Below are 22,367 nucleotides of genomic sequence, written 5' to 3'. Positions count from 1 at the left end.
GTTTGTCCTTGTCCTACCTACATCCTCATTGTGCCTTTAATGATAACGGATCACCAACCAGCCCAAACAGCTGCCTTGCTAAACTCACTCACCTGCAAGCTTTCGAGTGAGTTGTCACAGTCAGAGGTGTCAATCTCATTGAGGTTGACGCCGGAGCGCTCCATCTCAGCGTACATGCCAAAGGGCAGCTTGCCCAGGCACTCGAGTTTGAGGATGTGCATCTTGGAACGCAGGTGCTTGGCCAGATGGCCGTGAATGCGGAATGCAATCTGGCAGTCCGCACACTTGAACGGCCGTGGGTTGTCGGCTGATGGGGCACCGAATGCCAGGTTCATGTTGAGCCGATTGTAGTGGCCCACCGACCGCCGGTGCTTCTGCAGGTGCCCTCGAGTCCGGAATGAGACGGCACATGCCTCACAGCGGAACGGCCGCTCGAAGTAGTGGATGTTGACGTGCATCCGCAGCTGGCTAGCTTTAGTGAAGCTCTTGTGGCAGATCCCGCAGCGGCCTTCCTCGCCGCCACTCATGGCAGTTCCGATGGACTCGCTGCTCGAGGACGCCATTGGTACCCCATGGGGATGGGGTGGGATGCCGGCAGATCCGGGGCCTCCCAGTTCGAGGCAGGTGCCCAGGAGCCCACCCTCCCGGGCATACGAGCGCACGTTCTGGCCCGAGACGTAGCCGCCTGGAAGAATTTCCAGGCGTCGCTGCCTGGCCGTGCTGAGGTCCATGGGACCCTCATCGGGGTGCCGGCCAAGCGACGACATGGAGTAGCGCCGGGTCGGTTCCGCCTCGGCGATGCCAGCGGCTCTTTCGTGCATCTCCATGGAGAAAGAGCGAGGCCTGTGGCCTGCAGGGGGGCTGCTTAGCCACGGAAGCCCGCCCTGTGGCCACGAGCCAGTTTCTGGTACGGTGAGCTCAGAGGAGGTGCCGGGGTTGCCAGGGGACCCAGTTGCACCGACAAATGTGGCTGGCCCAGCCATCAGGCCGGTGCTGGCCGCAATGGAGATTGGAGACGTTCTTGACGTGGGGGGCATCACTGTTCCTCCATCACCGGGCCATGTGGCGGCATCGGGAACGTGAGCCGATAGGTGCAGAAGGCTACGCGCGGCTTCCTGCTCTTCGGAGACTTGGCAAGTGGCCACCATGGCAGCGATCGGTGGAGGCACCAGTGATGAGGTGCTATTATTAGGCGGCCCGGTAAGAGTGATCACTGGGATGTTGCAGGCAATGCTCATCGTAGGAGGGCCACTGCAAAAGATTATCAGATTAAACAAACAAACAAAAAGAGAAGGGAACAAGTGGCAATTGCATCAACTGAGTAAAGAGGAAAATTGACAAAAAACCATTTTTTCGAGGATACTTTGACTTTCGTGTGACATAATGTCCAGAGCAATACCGTGGTTGGAGTGATGGGAAACGCTGTCTGTTGGGCTGTTCAATGAATGCACATTGCGAAGTGATAATACATATATCCCCAAAAGTGAGCAACCAAGACTGCGGCCCCTCAGATGCAAACCAAAAGGCCGGGGGAGCTTTGCATCAAGGGCCAACTCACCTGGGTAGAGGTGGTGGAGGTGCTGCTGATGGTACCGCCACTGCCAACAAGCCAATGGGTGTGCCTTCATCCTCCTCCTCCTCATCTTCTTCTTCTTCCTCCTCCTCATCGTCTTCTTCCTCTTCCTCCTCCTCTTCTTCCTCCTCTTCATCATCCTCCGAAGCAGGCCGTTCGCGTTGCTGCTGCTCCTGTAATGAAGGACATATGTGTAAGTCATGGCGTAAGATAGACAAGAGCTCCGACTCCGCCTCAATGCATACACTCGGGACAAATAATAAAATACGGACGCCGGGCATCAATATCAGTTTTGCGCTCTTTCCCTCCGCTCCACTTCTTACCATTCGCACGTGCTTTCTCCTCTCCTTCTGAGCCCGGTCAACTACTCTCCCTGCGTAGTGCCGTCTGCAGAGACGCATGGAAACCATTCTACAGGTTGCTTCTATATGTGCATGTGCTACAGTGGCAGAGAACAACGGCGGTGGCAGCACGGAACTGATAGGTGGCGCAGGTTGGGCTTGTCATCTGCTAGAAACTCTTAACACTCAGCCGTCTCGATTCAACAGCACTCAAACAGAAAATTGGGTGCACACAAATAAAAAAATGCTAATGAACACATGCCCTGCTTTTTATGCGCACTTGCAAAGCATTTGTACCTGTCACTAGAGAAAGCAGACGAAAAATAAAGTTGTACAAGAAGGCACAGCAGAAGTACACATTTTTCATGTCTGAATGTCTGTGCAAAAGTGAAGTTTATGTGCTACATACTTTTCGTGTTCGGTGCTTTGTTTACTGCGCTTTTAGTATGTTTAATCATGCCTGACGGAACAAGGTGTGTTGATACTTGTGCTCGAAAAGGAGGAACGATGGAATAGTAATTGATGAAGTGTTTTGTGCCCTGCTATAAATCCAGATATCGCAAAGGGCGGGAAAAGTTTTGTCTCTTTGTAGCGCCATCTTGATTTGCAGCTGCTGCAACAGTGACGACAGAAAATTCCTAGAAGTATGCGACCGCCTAAAGCAAAAGACAAAATATGCATGCATCATTTCGAGTAGCAACTGATTTTTGATAAGTACTGCAGCGAATATAAAGGCAATGTCCTACTAGACGAAAAGAAAGTCCTTTGATCGACTTTGAAAGGAAGCAATTTCTACGATTTTCGAGGGACGCCAGGCACAACTCACTGATGCTGAATGCTAAAAGCAACCGCAAGACGTCAAATGTGGAAAGACAGAAGTATAACAATCTGTTTAAAACTGCACACACTGTAGGTTTGTTCCCTTGGTCAGGCAGGTGCCGTAATGGTAATTCTCAGCCTTGCCTTCAACAAGACAATGATTCCCACGATTCGCAGCCTGTAGTTCAGCGAAGGTCATGGTTTTAATATGCCTTGCAACAACGATTTAGCTGAAGAAAGTGGTTCAAGCAGCTCCACAGCATGAAATAACGATAGCACGAGCTGTCTGAGTGGAAATTAACATTCACTTTTGCTGGAGCAATTTCTGCATACTAAAAGTGTCAAGCTTCCGCCTTCATGGAACCACCATAAGGTATGGAGAAAACGGGGTGACACAAAAAGCGTCGTGAGAAAAGAATCAAGCGATGCATCTGTCTACTTGAATGACGCTCAGACAAAAACGGTAATAAAAGGCACCCACACTCTAACAGCGTGTTTTCACTGTTTTCTGACCTAGCTCAAGACCACGTAGAGGGACCATTGTATCTGCCCCTCCCCCATTTTCTAGTTTACTTTTTCTTGCATGTTCTTCGTACATTGTTTACTTGCTGTGTTTCTTTAATTCCATGCAACTTCCTTAACAAGGGCATGGTAAGGGGCCTTTAAAGTATAATTCAAGTAAATGAATTAAAATGAAATGAAGACATGTTTCGTCTGCTAACACCTCTCCTTGAACCACAATACGTATGTGCACTAATGGCGTCAGGGCATGCACCGAACAGACGACACAATGAATGTGCAAGGAGGTGCGGGAGCATGGCCAAGCATGGCCTAGCACCGTTTCTATAGCAACGGCCAAGAGACTAGCACTTGGTGCAGCTGCACATCCACTCCATTGGTTGACTGGAGCAGCCCCAATCCCACCTCCACATTCTTCTCTCATGTGTAACACCACCTGGCAAAAGCATTATGAGCCAGCAACCGGCATTTCATGATCTGTCCCTTCCAGATGGGTGGAGTTGGCGCTCCTGTCTATCTTACTACGCTCCTGCCTACCTATCTAGTTTAAACAGATATGGCCAATGAAAGCTTCAAGGCAGGCTCAGTGGTCAGCCACAACTTGAACTTGAGAGCTAAATTATTATAAATACTAGGCTCGCAGGAAGGAACATGCAGATGCGTGACATGAAGCACGTAGCTATCAACTGTTAGTTTCGGTAGAAAATGGCCAGATGTATGTGGGAACGTCACTGTACATTATCCGCGCAATACTGGGCTTGGTGATGTGTTGATGACCTTAAAATCTTGAATAAGGGCTGCACCCACGTATGGGCAACCCCAACTTGGCAGCCCAAAATTTGGAAAAGAGGTTCAACCAAGAAGCAATCATGTTCAGTGCACTGATCGCACGTGTGCATCAGCAAATGTTAACATGCAGCATGCTTTCGCACGCTGTTACTAGATGGCGAGAGCTGCACTTTGAACTCTGACACCCCAGGCGCCGCCGTGACCACCACCATTGCCACAAACGGCTCCCCTGTGCTCATCTGTGTCAGCGCATAAGTTACCAGCACCATCTTTCCTTTGCACAGTTAGTTTTCACAGCCAGCTTAGCCAGCTTCTTCGGCTCATCTGTCAGCTGCCAAGGGTCCACAACGGAGAGGAATTGATGTCACACAATGCTGCATTCAAGCTCAAGGTTGTTGTGTACGCTGAGGAGCACGGCAAGCGAACAGTTGGCCATAACTTCGGCACTGACAACGTGTGGGTGCGTCGCTGGCTGAAGCAGAAAGAGGTGCTCACCACAATCAACATACCGAGAAAGGCGTTCCATGAGAAAATGTATAAATTCCCGGAAGTTGCAGTTGGAAAAATTAGACGAAATGGCTAAGTCCCGTGTAAGGGTTACACTTTATCAGAATCACAAAAAATAAAGTACTGCTTTTACATGTGCCTATACAATATTCTCCTCTGCATTAATTAGGCTAGTCCTTTCATGCTTTTTCCAGGACACATGCAACAGTGAACCTCAATGTTTCCTCATGGTAAGAATAATATTTTTGGTATTCCATATGTGTTATCTGCCATTCCAACTTAATATATTTCATTTTATGGTAACTTTAAGAGGCAGAAAAGTTCATGCTATTCAGGCACCCTCTTTGTTAGAAAGAAGTAATGAACATATATAAGAGGTTATCCTTGCTGGAAATGCAGAGAAGCCTCTCTACCGTGATTTGATTCCAGCTTGCCTACAAGCTGACAGAAGCCTCGATGTTGCAGCTTGGTCGAATGATATGTTTGTGTAGGTTGGACTGATAACACCTGGTTTGCATTCAGGACCAGCCCTGAAATTGAGAAAGCTGCGACAAAGTAGATTCTTCAAAAGGAGAACTACATAACCAGCGTCAACACCCGAGGTTTGATCAGAAGTTGATGCAATGATTGCTGCTGGAGTCCTGATTATGCATTCTCTCTCATACATAGCAAAACTGAAGTAATTCACCTTTTTTGTTGGCAACCCAGTTTTGTAGCAGTTTGCCACTGCCACTTAACCAGGTACTGAATGATTTGAACCACGCAATGTGATCTGACTGAAATTTGATTAAGAACAAAGCAGCTGCAAGCAAAAGATCATTTTTTTAAAGGTTTTAGGGAAAAAACACAGGTCACTGCACACTGCAAAGGCGAACCACTAGAACGCACCTGTCGGGCGAGCGTGTCCGGATCCACCTGGGTCGAGTCATCCACCGTGGTGGGTACTGGGAGAATGCCCAGCTCGGTGCACTTTTTGTGGTGTGCCTTGGATTTCATGTGCTTGGTCAGATTGCCCTTGGTCTTGAAGGCGAAGCAGCAGTGGTGGCAGGAGAAAGGCCGCAGGTCCGTGTGTGTCCGGATGTGCTTCTTGAGCATCGACGGCTTCTTGCACCGGATTCCGCACTCTTCGCAGACGTACTTGCCACGGCCGCGACCGCGCACGTATGTGTACGCCTCGTTGGACTTGAAGCCCCCTTCAAAGATGCGGACCCGCTTCGGGCTTCCACTGCTTCCGTTCCCGTCAGTGGCAGTAGCCACAGTGTCTTCCTTCGAAACTGCCACCGGATCCATCTGCATTGGACTGCCTGGACCTTCGGACGATGTTGCCATCGGCACTGGTGCGGCAGGAGGCACTGGTGGTTGGGGTAGTGTTGGCGGCAACAGTGGTGCCACCTGGTGAACGAGAAAGAAAAAGCATGCATCGTAAAAATGGAGCATGTTGCAAATAAGTGGCGTCCAAATCACACACCCCCACCGACACCTCCCTTGAGCAGAAGATGATCTTGAAGGTTATGCTTTCATTTACTGCAGCCACCAGAAGCCATTGCAGGAGGCAGAAACACATCATGACTGCCATGCTTTGGACACTACCTATTATGTCCTTGTCTTTCTTCACTGCATTTTTTATGTGTCACTGTACTGACTGCCCAGCTTTCAGTGTTAATTTGCAACACAGCAGTACTACACATCCTGGGTACAACTTGCTAAACCATATGCATTTTTTAGCAGATAGACACTACCATCTTGAGAACAATCGGCCAGTAGTAAAACTATTTTTGCATTCTTATCAATAGTATCGAAATGAATTCTTTAAGAGCCTCTCTCAACATTGGAACAGCAGTGCGAAAGTGAGTATGTACAATGCTAGTGTCTGTAAAATAGTTACATTTCTGCAGACTGCGGTAGGTTAGAAAGTTCATTTGGAAAGCTTTAGCACGAACATTCTGTGAAGGCAGTGAGCATACAGAACATCTTGCTAGAACTGCACAGAAACAGTAGAGAAGTCAGAAAAATTAAAGTTAAATACCACTTTGGGGGGTTTAAATGTGCAGTTCTCAACGACATACGTATACGGACATATGCTAATGCTAATGCCACACGAAAAAAAAGCATGCGAATTGGTGGCTATAGACCCTTTCCGCGGAGCAGTTTGCTCCACAAAAACGAGATGGCGCTACCGCTGCAATGCCGCGCACTGCCTCAGGCGAAAGCATGCAAAAGTGCATGAATGCAGAAGCATTACTGCTTCTGCCTTGCTACTGCGCAATCAGCTGTCAGAAATGCAACTGGGCGATCGCTAACGCACTGTGATTTATTCATGCTGCAAAATGTGGAATGGAAGAGGGATGACTTGTGCAGTAGTTAGCTGCAAGAATAGCTTTCTTTTAAGAACACGCTGATTTAAAAACAACAACGAAGAAACAAGATGGAAACGCAAGTTGACAGGGCAATGTGCTCGACTTGTATTTTCGTTTTGTTTCTTCATGTAATGCTTTTAAATCAGTGTGTTCCTGAAAGCAAAGAAAATAAACAAACTAGCCCCCTTCATTGCTCTGTTGGCAAGAGTAGTGACTGTCATATTGAAGAATGGAGTGAATCTGTGTGGCCGAATTAACGGACCACACACAAGACTGCTACACAAGCAGTGCCTGTGTTACTGGTCCTTTCTGATGTACAGCTTTCCTCAACGACAAAAAAAAAAAAAAAACCATCTGCCAACATTGTATCGCTGACCTCCAGAGAAAGGACCTCAACCCCGTAATGTTGGCAAGAGTGAATACTGCTTGTTACACAGTGACAAAGGAGTCGCGCAATTTCCTGGCATAGCAAGTTCCTCATGCCTCATCTACACACATCTACCCCAACACACACTCAAACTTACTGTCACTCTATCGCCAATGTATAAAAAGTAAGTGATTGAAATCAATGAGCTGAAGCGTAGGTGGCAACATCAACAGAACATGAATGTTCAAAGCTGAACATATTGTGACAGTCCGAAGACTAAGCGAACGACTAGCAATAATGCATCTTTTCTACAAGCTATTGCAATGTACTCAATAACTACGTTCCAAGCCTTAATTGTGCATGGCAAGAACAAATCTACCGCAGCTGATCACAACTGCGAACGATTAGGCAGAAAATGAACAATCATATAATGACCACACTGAGAAACATTATTGAGTCAGAAACATGACAAGCCGCTGCTTCGAACTCATTGCCAAAAAAAAAAAAAGCAAGAGCAAAGATGCTGTAATAGTGATTTGATTCAGAAGCGAAATGTTCGGACAGCTTGGAAGACATTTCTAGCCCAGCTTCTAGTACAAGCACTGTACACGCTGCTTGCAACATTTAGACAAGGGATAATGAGCTTAGAAAGTGATTACATGTCCTCTAAGGTTGCGTCTAAAGCTTCGTGCCATCCACCCAATTACCATCCACTATATCTGCCAAAACAGAAGTTCGCTAAGGTGCAGCAAGTGTCATGCACATCCGCTGTAAACAAGGAGGCAACAGAGGCAGCTGAGGCAACCAATGGACACATTAAAGGGAAGCTGAAAGCTTTTCCAGAAAAAATGAGTGAAGAGCAGTACGTCGTGGTTTTCAACCCTCGGAATTCGAATATCGCATCGAAATTGAGCGAAAGAAAGCGCAAACATATTTTATTTTGACGAAAAGTGCAGCAGCGGACACGCCCAGCTCGCGCGCCTCGTTTCCGCCTGTGATTGGTCGGGCGCCTCGTGACGTCAACAATGGTGTTCTGGACCAACTGCTGCCGCTACACACGAAGCACGGTGCAAGGTAGTTTGGTGCTGTTTTGCTGAGACGTTCATGGAAAATTTTGAGAGCTTGCGTTTCTCTGAGGAGTTCGGTGTTAAGTCCAAACTCCACAAGAGTGATTTTGCGCGCGACAGTGACAAACGACGGCTTCGAGCGACAAAACAAGCCGTTGCTTGAACAGATCGCTCGGTGTTGTCGCTCGATCGCTCGTTTCTAGAAATCTAGAACTCGTCGCTTGTCACCCAGAAGTGCTATGAGCGATTAGCCAATAGTGCGAAGCCGGAACTGGATGTACATAACTCAAATACTACTGTTTGTCGCACGAACCAAGCAAACTATTGAATTTTACACGTGCAAGAATAAGAACCTAGTGCAAGACCTTCAGAAATATTTTATGCTCCTTTTTCAGTAAAATACATCAACTTAAATTGATAAAGCATGCGTCACGCTAGTTTCGGCACGTATATTGCTGCCTTCATACCGTGAAGTGGTCGCTCAAAGCCGTCGCTCGTGTGGAGTTTGGCTTGCAGGCGATGAGTGAACGCGACAGCCATCGCCTCGCTTGTCGCTCTGTCGCTGTCGCGTGCAAGATCACTTGTAAGGGGTTTATACTTTACTCCCTACATGTACGAGCCGAGTGCGAAGAGCCGGCCTCTCCAAGAAGCAGAAAATGCTGGTGCAAGCACTGCTTTCCACGCGAACGAAGGCGAAGTGTTAGCATCTCCTTGTGTTGGAAATGTTCTTTGGCGAGTATGTTTTTTGCTAAGCTGCATTCAGCGTTCCAGCGAGTACGTTTCCGGGCAAACAACTGTAGTGTTATGTTCCTGCATGCCTCCTCGTAGAACATAAGCGGTGATGCGATCTTCGGCATTTGTGCGCTGCCCCAAAGCTGTCGGCAATCTACACAGACGGTTTAAACGCAGGAAAAGTTTACCGGCTGTTGTAGCACGTGTAGTATAGAACCTTTATCAGCGCGCCATCTGCACGCTACTCGTAACCGGCAAATTCCGTTGGCTACGTGAGATGGTCGGTTTCTCTATGTGTGCGAGAGAAGGGGGAGTGCAGCGTCCTGGCGTGAGCAGGCTTTCCAACACATGCAAACCTTATGCTTGCACTGCGTTATGGTAGCTGCATGCAGGCTGTTTCACAACATACGTGCGAATAGAAAATTTGCGGCGCTTGGTGATGAAACCTGCGTCAAGGGTGGGAGATAAACATGCGCCTTCCGTTCAGCATGCTAACACGAAGGAGAACCCAAAGCACGCATTATTGATAAACTCTGGTAGTAATCATCACGGAAGTGGTTAGAGCACAACACTGTTGTTCTTGAGCGCTTGAAGTTGTTTAGCTTCACAGCAGCCTCCCACTTAGCTGAAAGCTTCTTGTCTTGCAGGAACTAATGGAACATCGGAACATCGTCGCAGCTGCTGGTGTTCGTGCTAGCGTAGGCTGCACGGAACGCCGGCATGCTCGGCCTACAAGTTCAATTGATGCTGCGCACGTCAACTACCACTCCTATATACACACAAACAAAGGAATGTAGGGTCGAGCGAAGCAGATTAGGACGGCACGCACGCAGAAATAAGCCTGGTCAGGCACGGTCACGGAAGCTGCGAAGGAACGGAACACCAGTGCTGACGTCACTACGCCACGGTTTCCGGTCTCCGCTCCCATCGTCAGCGACAGCAGCAGCGCGTGGCGCTCGGCGGGGGGCGGAGCTACAGCGCAATTTTAACCGACGATTGCGTTGCTCCTAAGTGAAAAATCCCCCCCAAAGTTTTACCTGCATGGTTTATAAGGTTCCCGCATCCGTATATGAGCGTCTTATTGAATTCGACAGACTCTTCAGCTTCCCTTTAACACATGATCAAACATGGCGGCACCTCTGGAATCACCGTGAAAAGGGTCTATAACAAACTACAGCTTCTTATTCATTTAAATTTGCCTAACCCGTAAATACCACTGCAAGTTTATTATACAACAAAAGCATTAGTTATCATCATTACCTGAGGCATGGCTGGTACTGGTATTGAAGGCACAACTGGTGGCACCACCTGCAGGCAACAATTATGCATATTAGCATGAAGTTGGGCAAAACAAGCCATGAAGAGCAAAATCTCGAAAGTTCAAATTTCAAGTGAACAAAGTTCACCTGCACAAATGCCGCCTTAATGAATCTCATGCATCATACACATCCATACAGACAGCAGAAACCATTGTCCCTCTTCGGAATCAGCATTGTTAAGGGGTGCATGGGTACATGGCAGGCCTCATCATGACCGCAGCTTACTGCTATCCTCGAAAAGAAAGTGTGCAGCCACTGTATTTACCAGTGCTCACATATGGGGCAGAAACTTGGAGGTTAACAAAAAGGCTTGAAAGGAAGTTGAGGATTGCATAACCAGCGATTGAAGGAAAAATGTTAGGCATAATGTTGAGAGGCAGGAAGACTGCGGTGTGTATTATAAAGCAAACAAGGTTGGCTGATACTCTATTTCACTGTACAGTCTCCACACAGTTTGCTGTTCAAGCGCAGTCTCCAGTACAAAGCTGCTCACCTGAGGAGTCTCTGCAGTGGCCACACTGGCATCTGGAACAGACTCCATCATTGGTTCCTCTGGTGCCAGAGCCTCTGACGGCATGGGCTCGTCCATGTCAACACTGGCTTGAGGAGATGCAGCACTCGTTGCAGACTCCATTGCTGTGGCCTGTGCACAATGTGAGCAACTGTGGTGATGATTTAGGTGAAAGGTAGAGATTTTAAGTAAACAACATTTTGATGGGGCTGCAGAAGTGAAATTTCAATGCTGCTGCCAGCAGCCATAGCTCTGTCTCAGTTGGCTTTTGCAAATGTCATCTTCTTCGTTCACTGGGTTCACTGCTACAATCTGTAACTAACATTACTATACTTACCCATGTCACAAGTGCAATTTTTTAAATATCTTTTCAGGGTGCAGTTCTTGCACGAGTTGTAGGCACACGATTATCAGATAAAACCACGTACGATGCACGAATGATGCACGGAATTAATTCAAACACTGGCTAGACACTACACACACATTGAGCCTCTTCTATTATCTGTCCCTGACAGTCCCAGACTGCCTGAGGTGGCACTTTGTGCCAATGAGCATTGCATAAGCAGCATCTCGGGCAGCCTGAGACTGTCAGAGACGGATAATAAATGGGGATCCAAGATTCAGAACGACTGATCTAGCTCCACTTTATTCTTCATCTCTGTTCTCTCTATGTTGCTGTTGTCATCACTGTCATTGACAAACTTGCAAGGATGCTCATCGTCAGTGCTGTCCATGCAGTTAGTTATTCTGGCAAACTTAAAACTTTTCACAATGGTATAAACTTTATGATAACAAACCTCATGCATTCAAAATTTAAATATTTTCTCTTTTTTTTTTTCAAATTTTTGACCTCGAAAGTAGAAGGTGCAGCTACTACTGCTCAAGAGATGGTCTTGCCAGGGTAAATATACAGTGCTTTCACTAGCAAAAACAGATGACACTTTCTTTGCATCTTCTGCGACGTAATCAAAGAGAAGGAAGACGAAGGTGTGCTCACATGCTTGCACAGACAAGAAGAGAAATAAATGTAGTTTCTGTCTGGGCTCCATAGTGTCTGGACGTGTCTTTGGCCATCCCCCCGCATCCGAATCCCAATGGACACAACAGCGTATCACAATTATACCTTGTTGCTACAGTGATGGTATGCGTAGCTGGGAGCCAGGAAGGGAAAGGCAGTTAACAGTGGCATGCAGAGGTTCCGATTCAGTGACAATTTATGAAATTTTGTCTTTTTCTAAATGGGCTTTAAACAACGTGTATGCGTGACAGACTCCCACAGCATACAATAAGCCTTGCGCTGCTACTGTTTCTAGTCCATGCAGAGCACTGTAGTACACGTGACATGTTCATTGTTTTCTGCCTGCTGTCTCTTTTTTTACGGACTCTTTTTCCTTTGTTCCCACATTTCTGTTTAGCATACTGCCCACTGTTGCTGCCAGCAGAAGGCTAGCCTACCCTTTCGTGTGTTTTCAAATAAAACAGTAGTGACAAGGTATACTGTATTTACGTCTGCAACAGCTTTACCTAAGAGCTTCAAAGATACCATCTGCCTGCACTTAACAAGCCATTTGCCATTGCAATAAGAAAAACGTTGAAAACAGAAAAAAAGTGTTACACTATGTTGGATGATCTATGATGTGGCTATCTCTGAGGCAAATAATGCTTGCAAACTGTCCGACGTACCGCACTGGACCTGACAAAGGCAAATGACTTGTAAGAAAAATCCAAACAAGACTAGACGAAAAATGTGTTTGAGCGCTATAGTCTGAACGAGTGATCTAAAAAACAGCGTTATACAGCATAGACCATTTATAACGTAACTGCCTATAGTGCGGGACCGCATATAGTGCGGCTTTATGTGACCACCAGTACGCATCCCATAGAGTTCAATGTGCCAGCATACCACTTAGTGTGCGGTCGCGCAAGACCAGGTATAGTGCGGTTTCCCCGAAGAGAAGGGAGCAAGGAAGCGGATACGTTTATCAAAGTATGAAGATGTCGACACCGCTTTGTTCAAGTGGTTCTGCGAGGTGCGAGCCCAGAATGTGCCCGTGAGTGGTCCGATTCTGCAAGCAAAGGCCAGGTCATTTGCCAACTTGTTGGGCCACGAGAGTTTCAACCCATTAAATGGGCGGATTCAGCGGTTTAAGGACCAGCACGGAATAAGCTGCCGTGTTATCTCCGGGGAGAGTGCACAAGTTGACGATTCTGCTGTTCAGGCCTGGCTCAGTATAAACATTGAAACCATGCTGGTGAAGTATGCTGAGCGGGAAATTTATAATGTGGATGAGGCTAGCGTGTTTTATAATTTGCTCCCAAACCACACTCGCATTGTCCCACGAACGCTGCTCCGGTAGAAAGGCTTTGAAGGAGCGTATTACCATTCTCTTCTGCGCCAATATAGATGGCAGCGACAAGAGGCGCTTATTTGTGATTGGAAGGTCGGCATGGCCGCGCTGTTTCAAAAAAAGAGAGTGCCTGCCGATTACGTATAAGGCCAACAGAAAGTCATGGATGACTCGGGAGCTATTTGCAACTTGGCTTCAAAAATTTTATGAAGACATGGTGTCAAAACAGCAGTAAGTTGTCCTAGTTCTTGATAACTGCAGTGCCCATCACGTTAATTTAAAGCTCAGTGCAGTGAGCCTCAAGTTCTTGCCCGCAAATATGACAGCCAAGATCCAGCCGATGGACCAAGACATAATCGCCGCAGTGAAAGCGCATTAGGAAAGACACATATGCGAAAGAGTGCTGATTAACCTTCAGCGAGACGAAGCAATGAAGGTAAACCTGCGGAGTGCCATCGACATGATCAAGACATCTTGGTGGCAGATAAAAGCATCAACCATCGCCAAGTGTTTCGCAAAGGCGGGGTTTGTGCGCAACGCCGTGGTCAGCGATCCTGATGTGAGGAGCGTCGATAGCCACCGCGGCGATGATGTTGACGAAGTCCTCAACGCAGATGATGTGTGGTAGGACCTGGTGAAAAACAACATTGTTGGACAGGATGACGCATTCGAAGGCTTCGTGAACGAGGATTGCGATGACTTTGTCCGCGAAGAAACAGACACAGACGAAGCAATTGTAGCAGCACTGTGTGATCGCGATGACAATGTATCGGATAAAGACGACGATGAAGGAGACAGCACACCGGAACTTTCGCACAGAGATGCACTGGATTACATCAGCAAGCTCAGGATGTACTGCACGCAGAAGGGCTTGAGCGAGAAAGCTTCCCAGCGTCTGATCGCTGTTGAAGATGAGATGGTGCATAATACAGTGAAGGCTCAGCACCAGACGAAGATAACGGCATTTTTTCACTGATGAAGAAAGGAACTTTTCGTTTAGTGTCTGATTCTGGTGCTTTACTGCACGTTAAGTTGTAAAAGACATAATAAAAGGTGGGTTGACCATATTTGCATGTGAATAAGAGTAAGAATGGCGTATTTGATATGGTGCAGTACCGGCTTACAATGCGGATTTTCCTGACTCCCGTGACCTACATTATAAGTGGTCCATGCTGTAGTAAAATATCCACCCTTTTACTGCTACACAGGAAGGTGAAGTTTTGTTCTGTTCTCAGGTGAAATAAGAACTGAAAGCCGGGTAAGTTAAAACGGACAAGAATGAAGTGAACACACAGAGCACGGAACACAGCGAACACACTTCTAGAGCGATTCCACTGCATCCTAGTCCGTTCAAGTGAAAATGCCTTCGAAGTTGAGCATGTGCAAATTAACCACTTATTGAAACAATAATCTTAAAACTCACCATCGACGTTGAGACCTGAGAAATTGGCACCCAGTGGTTCCAACTGATAACTGCTTTATTTCTATCACATATAGCAAGCACCACAATGTCTTAAAATGCAATAGCGAGGGACCGGACAACTCCAGTGTGAAAGTCAACAAAGCCACGAACACACAAAAGTATGATGCCGCTGCTCCTACGACAACGGCCACCTGCCCAATGTGCATACAGGATCTGGATTGGTGCCTAAACACATGCTGTAGGAGTACCCTAGCTACAAAAACATTTGGTGGAAATATCTCAACCTGCATGTTAGGACAAGACGGGACAGCAACCATTCAAGTGAGGCAGGGATTGACCTCTACCTGTCATCCTGCCCTCTCCCTCCTATTTACCCTACTACTCTAACAGGCATTTGATCCAGACATTTTCTACACAAAGAATTATTGTCATATAAAACTTCTACATTTGACACTGGGCTCAGGTAAGAACCAAAGAAAGCATTCTCATGTGTGAAATACGATGTTGCAGTTCATTTTCCTTTTCAACGAATGGTATTGCATGCTAATCATGTTCCTGATTACGCAGAAGCAAGCTTCTCAATACTAAGGCCTACCAGCCGAGATAGAAAACCTCTGTCAATTATGTCTGAACAAAAAATGCTGCAGCACTATTCCAACCTCAATCTGAGTGATCTGCAAAACTACAAAAGAATAAAAGAAAAGAAAGGAAAACAAACTTGGCACCCATACCTAGCACTTTGGTCTTCACAACGCATCCTTCTGGACCTCAGACAACAATGCCATGTAGGAAGCCTCCAAAGTCTAACATCGAGAGGTTGCAAGCTGAATCACCCTTTGGGCTGATAACAGCCAAGGTAAACATAGCTGCAAGCTCTAATCTCCGGAAGAGCATGGTGATAGCAGAGGAGAGCCTTGCCACCATATAGGGTCACCATGGCCTTAGCGCTGATAATGAACAAGTTAGAATTTGTCACTGTTTCTCGAGGGGAGTCAATGTTTTGTGCTGGCATGATATAGACTACTTCATATATTAAAAATGCCACAGATTACTTTTCATTCATTCAGGTTGTTAGACACTTTCGCTAAGGGGTTATGGTATGCCAATCCAGATCAACACACTTCTGCCCAGTGTGTCGGAAAGGAATGAAAACGAAAAATGAAAACAATAGTTTTGACTGGAACGAAATGTAACCGAAACGATATTTATTAGTATTTTGTTTCGGAGTGAAACTAAAATATTTTTTATTGGACAACCGACGTCGGGCATCGTCAGCATTAGCGCATATCTGAGGGGTTCGCATAAGTGTGTCTCAGGCAGGGATAGTGCGAGCAATAACCAGTCTAGCACTCCACTAATCTAAGCCTGCCGCTCGGTGCTCTCAGGCATCATAGCAAAACCCAGGGCTTGTGTGTTGATGAGCTTATCGTTTCATTTTCTAAAGGTACAATGCTTTGTTACCAAAGTTTTATCGTTCGTTTTATCGTTTTTTATCATACAATTAAGTTCGTTTGATCGGAACAGTGGTCTAGCATTTCGGCAAGTACACTCGATGACGTACTGCTTCTGAGATCATGCTCAGTGCCTTGACTCAAGGCACTGAGCAGGATCTCAGAATCTGTAATTCACTTATTGAGACAAATAAATAATAAGCGTTTTTTATCATTACTTCACTGCAAAAATGTTTGCATGCGAACCGAAACCGTTATGAACCATTATGGATTTTTTTTTTTTTTTTTTTTTTTGTTCTGGAGCAGGAACAGAATGGCACTTTTTTCAGTGGAACGAAACTAAAGCCAGAACGAAAAACATTTTGTTCCGACACCCTGCTTCCACCACTAACAGACGCTTCTGTCTACCATGGTGACAAAGTTAATGACTGGAATCAATAGATGCGTATGCCATGGGGGTGAATGTTACTCTCACTCCCACTTAAATCAGCAGATATATCAGCCTTTGGGGCAGGGCAAAGTTTATTACTTTAATCCCATTTAGATCACTATAACCACTGCGCCACTACCACAGGCATTAATATGCTCTGGATCAAATGTACTTTTAGGTTACATTTTCATTTCAGCTTCCGAAGGTAACCCAGTCTGTTGATAACAGTTAAAGAAAAACAACGAATAAAATACTGACAATCACCAATTCCAATGCTGCCTGGTATTAAACAATGGTGGAGATAGCTTTAAGGGCTGCTATTCTCATTTTGGCTGGAATTGCTCATCTGAAAAGCTACTGAGGCGACTTCCAAGGTTTGGCACTTCAAAGGGATTTCGTGAAGACGAGAATTCACATCAACTCATTTATTTGCGGGATTCAAATGCGCTCTCATACCCCAACAACGCCAAAGAAACCACGACAACCAGGAAATCTATTTATTGGCGACACTGTGAGAGCAGCGAGCCCAAATCCCACGAAGTACACCCAGGTTCCCGAAGCATTCAGAACTGCAACAATGCTGCATGCGCCAGCAGTGGCAAACACAAGAGACTATGCGGGTACCGTGTTTATCAACCAATTAGCTGCATGTTTTTGATGGGTGTGCGGGAATGAAAAATTGTTTCTACCTGGCTGTCTCGTATGTGTCGTATGTATATGTGTCTCGTATGATCAACGTGTCCAAGCTGCTGCAGGCCTTCAGTGCTCTCTACAACAGCCTAGCTAGTCACACATGTGCAGGGCAACGCACGTGCGGCACCTGTGACCTTTTCATAAAATGGACATCTTATTTGGCAGCAAGCAACACGCTTATGTGAAAGCTCTCGCGCCGACATATCGTAAAAGCTGTCACCCTTAAATGAGCGCGGCGGGTCAAACCCTGTCGCAATTGTTTGCCACGTGCAGCTGTGTCATTTATTCTTTTTTGTCAAATGAATGACAGCACTGCGCCGAAAGCTTATCGCAGCGAGGCAACTCTAATCTTGGGTGGATGACAATTTTTCGCTTTCACAAGGCTTCCACCAACCTGCAAATTGCTGTGGAGCTGATGTGCCCCATTCTGTGTCCCTGCACTTGGAGTTGTTGATTTTAAATCTGCCTCGTGTCCCTGTCCTGGGTTCGATTGCTGGACCAGGGAGAATCCTTATTACATTGCAAAGCTTTCTGATAAACCCACATGTGCTTCCTTTGTAGCTTCACGCCAATCTTAGGTGTACGATAATTTTTCCCTTTTGCGCAACCTTAACGTCCTGCACATCATGCATGCTAAGCCAAATCCTCTAACATAGTATCTCGTTTAAGACACTGAAAAGTCACTCTAAAGCAGCTCAACCTCCTAAGTATATTTTCAAATCTGCATATGCACTTATTACAGGAAAATAGCTGGTTACTAGTTAAGATAACAAAGGTGAAATTTTAAATCTTGAATTCGAACCACAACACTGGTACACTGAAGTAGCATTGCAGATTTCAAGACATCTTTGTTTGCTTGAACCATTTTCGCACAGAAGTTTCGAAACATTGCTAGAAAGGGCCATTGTTTCTTTGCTGAATTCATTTTAATCCTTGTTTGACACCAAAAAGTGGACAAAAATTGGCAGAATCTGTCTAAACCATAGAGATCATGCGAATCTAGTTTGCATGATCTATTGCCCATCTTACTCTCTCCCAACGGCATAGTCTACCAATCGAGTTTAACCAATTATCCCTCTTTAAAGACCTTTTAAGTGCCCCACTTCCCAAATTTCAGTGTGTACTGCTTCATTTCAAAACAAAACACAACTGGTCTGAAATTAGCTATAAACAAATCAAATGGAAATAAACAAATCAGGTGTTGTGATGAGTCAATGCATGCCTGGACTACGATCAACAGGCACCACAACTTTGCCTTGTCAGGGCACGCTCTATCACCTGGACAACAAACTAGAAAGTGCGCCCATTCACAGGGTTTTCATAAACATTATCATAAGCCTACAATTATGTCCCCTGCAGGGCAGTAAGCATCTCCAACCAGTCGTTTTGCGCCGACTCCAGGCTATGCCAGATGCTCATTGTCAAGCCGCTCACCTCAAACATGCAGAATATGCAGCATGATGCAACATGTGTACAAGCAATTTCTCGGCTTTCTCTCTGCACAGTAATTGACTGTGCGTGAAGAGCTCGACTGCAGGAGTAAAAGGGCATGCATAATCATATCACCCCCCACCTTTGGTGACGGTGTCAACACTCCCACAATCATGGGTAGGGATTAGTAGGTAGGCAATTACCTACTAATCCCTACCCATGAATGTGGGAGCGTTGACACCGTCACCAAAGGTGGGGAGTGATATGATTATGCATGCCCTTTTGTAAGGTCTACCTAAATGCCTACGACAAAGGACCCACAATGGCAAGCACCTTTTACACGGTCTAGACCTGTGCAGAGATGGTGCCAAGAATTCCCCAATCGAACAACAGCCCAGTCGTCGAAAGCTCATAGAGACCAGCGTAGTTGTAGCATAGGATTTCACGAAAATGCTCCTTTGACAGAGTGCTTGTTAACTGTCGGTGCGCGTGTCGCTTATGAGAGCAGGCCTATGGACAAATTCGCAGAAACGTGACGACAGAAATTAGAGGCACCCATGCAGTGAGGAAAAGCAAAGAGAGTGGGAATAGGAGAGAGAGAGTCATGATGGGAAAGAGGGCCAAATGCTTGCCTAAAGTTTAACTCTGCTAACAAGATTAGGCAAAAGCCAGTAAGGGGTTTAAATTCAGTTGTAACCACATGGGTTAGGGGAATATTGAGGCGGGCTGGCAGTTGCCACTTCCCCTTTTTTATTGTTTACTGAAGTGTATTTAAAGGCTACCTAGAACCCATTACTTTCAGTCTAGGCAGTAATAACTAAGCTCATAGATCAATACAACTCCGTATGATGCAACACTAGTCTGGGCCATAACCACTTGATGGTTGAACAGCAAGACTCTGTTAGCAGTATGTAGAGGCAGTTGTCCTAGGCTTTTGCTTAGGAAAAAGTAGAAGAGTAAGGCACTGTTTAGTTGCGTGTTTTTCATCAGTGTTCTTCAGCAAACTCTGCATTTGTCTGTGTAAATATTTTCACTGCAATATATCTCCAAGTTTTGTTTAACTCCAACCTGCCTCCTGCTTCATCAAACTCAATTATCACCTTGAAGAGACTTGATCAACTTCAAGGATAAAGAACAAGCTTTACGCTCATCACACCACCTAACATTCGTACATCTGTGACAGAGGATCCATAAATATAGGCTGACCTAAAGAACTGCGTTGATTGATGATAAGGTTAGGCTAACGAAGGGTAAATGGTGGACGTCAGGAGGCAGGGGTACAGATCATGTGAGGGAGTGGCAAGTGGAAAAAGTGCACTAGGAGCTAATGGCCATGAAAACATCCTCATGGTGCCGTGGGCTCCAAACGGAATACACAAAAGAAGGGGATGGACAACAGCCATTGTCCATCCCTTTCTCTTCTGTGTTTTGCTTGGTGCCCATGGCACAGTGAATCTGTACCAACTAGCCCAAATTTCAGTTCTCCTTTAAAGGCTTTTGTCTTACACGATGTTGAGGCACCAAGTATGCTGAACCACTCACCTCCCTAGGTGGCTCCGGCTCCTTAGGAGGTGCGCGGCTGCGGTAGAGCCAGTAACTGGAGTGGGTCACTAGGGGAGCTGTCGCCCCACAGGGACTCATGGTGGTGTGGCCAGCACCAGTGTGGAGCCACTGGCGCGAGTCGTAGTGCGTCAGGAGGCGCACGTGCGTCACACCAGGCACTGGGTCGGCAACGGGTACGACGCGCCAATCTGAGTACATGGAAAGTCCCGGGGGTGCCGCCTCCTGCGCCACGTACATGGGCTGCGGCCGGTAGATGCAGCAGTAGGTGGAGCGCGTGGAGCACTTGAGTCCCAGGTAGGTGTATGCGTGACCATTGATGTACAGTTGCTGACACGTCTTCTTGGGCCGGGGTGTCTCGGGGCTGACCAGCGTGGAGCCAACCAGCGTCGATGCACCGCTGCCCAGGGCGAGCGACGTTGGCCTGTTCGCCCTCAGGGGCGGAGCCAGGAGGGCCGGCGAAGTGCCCGCCGTGCTGGTCACCACAGGCGCAGCCGTCAGCACCGGGGGTGACATAGAGGGCGGAGTGGACGCCACCAGGGGTGGAAGAGGTGGGAGCGCAGGCACGGAGGGTGTGGGGGGTGGTCCCGGCAGTGGTGGTGCCTTACTGTCGAAAGCCGACGGGCCCGGCAGGAATGACGCCACGCTGTTGCTTCTACAACTTCCACCACTGACGGAACTGCAGGCGACCAGGCCGGTCATCATGTCATCGGCAGCCCGGGTTGACACCGGGGGAAACTGGAAGCGCGATGCAGCCGCCGCATGGTGGGACGAGAGCACAGGTTCCGATATCTTACGCTTCTTGGGTGGTGGGTTGGGCGCCTTGCAGTAGTGCTCGAGGTGCACCTCTAGGGTGGCCGCGCTCCGGAACCAGATGCCGCATTTGGGACAGGCGGCACCCGCGGCGGCGTCGGCGCCTTCGCCCCGGTGCCGAAGCAGCAGGTCGCGGATGATGCTGCCGTCAGGAGCGTCCGGGGGCGACGACGCGGAGGCGGCGACAGTGGACGTCACGGCAACGACCGGCAACGAGGAGGAAGGCGTCGCGACGGACGCCCGCATCAGGGCGCTCTCGGAGACCCTCCGCGGATTCGAGCGACCTCGCAGTGCTGTCGCAGAGGGGTCGAGACTCCACTTTCGCGCACTATTGGCGGTGCTGCTGCCTAAGCTTCCGCTTCGCGACGACTCGCTGCTACAGATGCCGCTGCTCGTCGAAGAACTGTTGCTGCTCAAACTGCTGTGGCGCATGTACCGCTTGGCCCATAGCGGGTCGAGCGTCTCCACGATAGCTGCATTCTCGGAGATGATCTTGCTGATGTGCTGCTCGAGGATCTGCGGACTGGTCACCTGCGGCCTCGTCGTCGCGGACGACAGTCCCGGACCACGAACCAGCACGCTCTCGCGTGGCGGTGCCAGCCTCAGGCCGGCCAGTGTGTCCTCCAGCTTGCGGCCCGGGCTGGAACCGTAAACCGTGCTGGGCATGTTGACGTCACCACTGCATCCGGTCACCGCCGTGGGCGGAGTCATCGGAGTCACTACGGGGGTCACCGAGGTCGAGGAACAGGCACTCATAATGCTGTCGCTACTGCCACTGGACAACGTCGTCGCGTCCTTGGGACGCGCCGAGTCGCCACTGCGGGAAAGCCTCGTCGAGGGCGACGAATTGGCGATGTCTCTCGGGGGAAAGAAGAAGTCACTGGGGGATGATGACAGATTACAGTCCCTGGAAGCTCCAGCAGCGCCCACGTCTATCCTCAGCGGGAGCTCTCGAGAATCCCTCGAAGACCGGTGCTCCCTGGACGGCCGGTGGAAGTCGCGTGGCGACGACACTCGACAAGCTCCCCCGGGGAGTAGTATGTCTCTGAAAACCAGCGTGAATATGTGGCGTCACCGACACAAGACTATATATTTTGCTATATTATGCTATATTAATGCATTATATTAAAGCATTATATGGCTCATGGGGCGGAAAATCCGGCATCAGCGTGACCAAAGTCATCGAACCCACGACCATTGGTGGGAATCGAACCCATGACCTTTGGTTTTAATTAAGGCACTCGAACCCACAGCCTTTGTTGGGAGTTGACAGTTCGACTTTTGCTGGGAGTTGAACCCACGACCTTTGGTCCTAAT

The 22,367-nt window shown here is 47.7% G+C and overlaps 1 protein-coding gene across 2 annotated transcripts in view; it reads right to left on the bottom strand.

Annotated features, from left to right (window-relative positions):
• shn (zinc finger protein schnurri) overlaps nt 1-22,367 on the bottom strand; it is a 146,620-nt gene that overhangs the window by 13,724 nt on the left and 110,529 nt on the right. For both annotated transcript variants that reach the window (XM_050172214.2, XM_050172213.2), the window contains exons 3-8: nt 20,220-22,095; nt 10,884-11,033; nt 10,332-10,379; nt 5,437-5,940; nt 1,559-1,746; nt 93-1,251 (exon numbers count right to left, since the gene is read on the bottom strand). In XM_050172214.2, coding sequence (XP_050028171.1) covers nt 93-1,251; nt 1,559-1,746; nt 5,437-5,940; nt 10,332-10,379; nt 10,884-11,033; nt 20,220-22,095 — 3,925 coding nt within the window. The remainder of the gene's footprint in view (nt 1-92; nt 1,252-1,558; nt 1,747-5,436; nt 5,941-10,331; nt 10,380-10,883; nt 11,034-20,219; nt 22,096-22,367) is intronic.

This window comes from Dermacentor andersoni, chromosome 6 (genome assembly GCF_023375885.2).
Source record: "Dermacentor andersoni chromosome 6, qqDerAnde1_hic_scaffold, whole genome shotgun sequence".
Lineage (NCBI taxonomy): Eukaryota > Metazoa > Arthropoda > Arachnida > Ixodida > Ixodidae > Dermacentor > Dermacentor andersoni.
This window is presented reverse-complemented; position numbering and strand designations above follow the sequence as displayed.